Here is a 756-nt window from a genome sequence, read left to right as displayed (position 1 = left end):
ACCTGGAGGGGACAGCTCTCTCCCCAAACCCAAGGACAATTTGTATCTAGGCTAGTGGGCAATGGGCCTCTCATCTTCTGGGCCTGTTGCTGATTAAAAATAAAGTAAAAACAAACGGTGTCCTTTTTTCCTTTCCTTCTTTTACCCCCATTTATTCTAAAGAGTGCTTCTAGAATGAAAATAAGTAGCGAAAACAAAATCAAGCCAACATAAAGGACGGTGACATCGTCTTATTTCTAGCAGCGACAGAGGAAAAGGGGTCTGGTGCAGCAAGGTAATTTCGAGTCCAAGAGCACCCACTCCTACCGGAGCCTGAAAGGTCGGGGGAAGGTCGGGCTGCGGGCCGGGGGAGATGGACTCGGAACCAAGCGGAAGCGGCCGGGACAGGGCTGGTAGACGATGGGGCACTAAGCGCTCAGTCTCGGAGACTGTCCTGATCGCGAGGCAGGGGAGACGTCCGCGATTGTACCCGGGTCTGGCTAAGACTGAGGGGCTAAAGCCTGGCTCCGGCCTCAGAAAGTGGTCAAGGAGGGCGCGCGGCGCCCGGGCGCGGCTGGGCAACGGGTGCCAGGCAGCTCCGCTGGGTTCCCTGGCTTGCTGACCCCGCCGCTCCCGGGAAGGGCCGCGAGGTTTCTGCTCGGCGCCCCGAAAGCGGTCCCGCGCCCGCAGAGGGCGGCCGGGACGGCTGTGGCCCCGCTCTCCTAGAGGGGCCGGGGTGGGGACGCAGGGTATCGCCGGCTCCGGCTCCCCCCCCCC

General features: G+C 61.0%; 1 protein-coding gene across 1 annotated transcript in view; it reads right to left on the bottom strand.

Moving 5' to 3' along the window:
* The window catches only part of PAX8 (paired box 8), a 55,172-nt gene that overhangs the window by 53,855 nt on the left and 561 nt on the right, over nucleotides 1–756 (bottom strand). Inside the window, exon 2 of the mRNA XM_077773494.1 lies at nucleotides 603–701. Within this exon, the coding sequence (XP_077629620.1) occupies nucleotides 603–701 (99 nt within the window). The remainder of the gene's footprint in view (nucleotides 1–602; nucleotides 702–756) is intronic.

This window comes from Crocuta crocuta, unplaced genomic scaffold, assembly GCF_008692635.1.
Source record: "Crocuta crocuta isolate KB4526 unplaced genomic scaffold, BGI_CrCroc_1.0 scaffold67, whole genome shotgun sequence".
Classification (NCBI taxonomy): Eukaryota; Metazoa; Chordata; class Mammalia; order Carnivora; family Hyaenidae; genus Crocuta; species Crocuta crocuta.
Note: the sequence above shows the minus strand (reverse complement) of the source record. Positions and strands in the feature narration are given on the sequence as shown.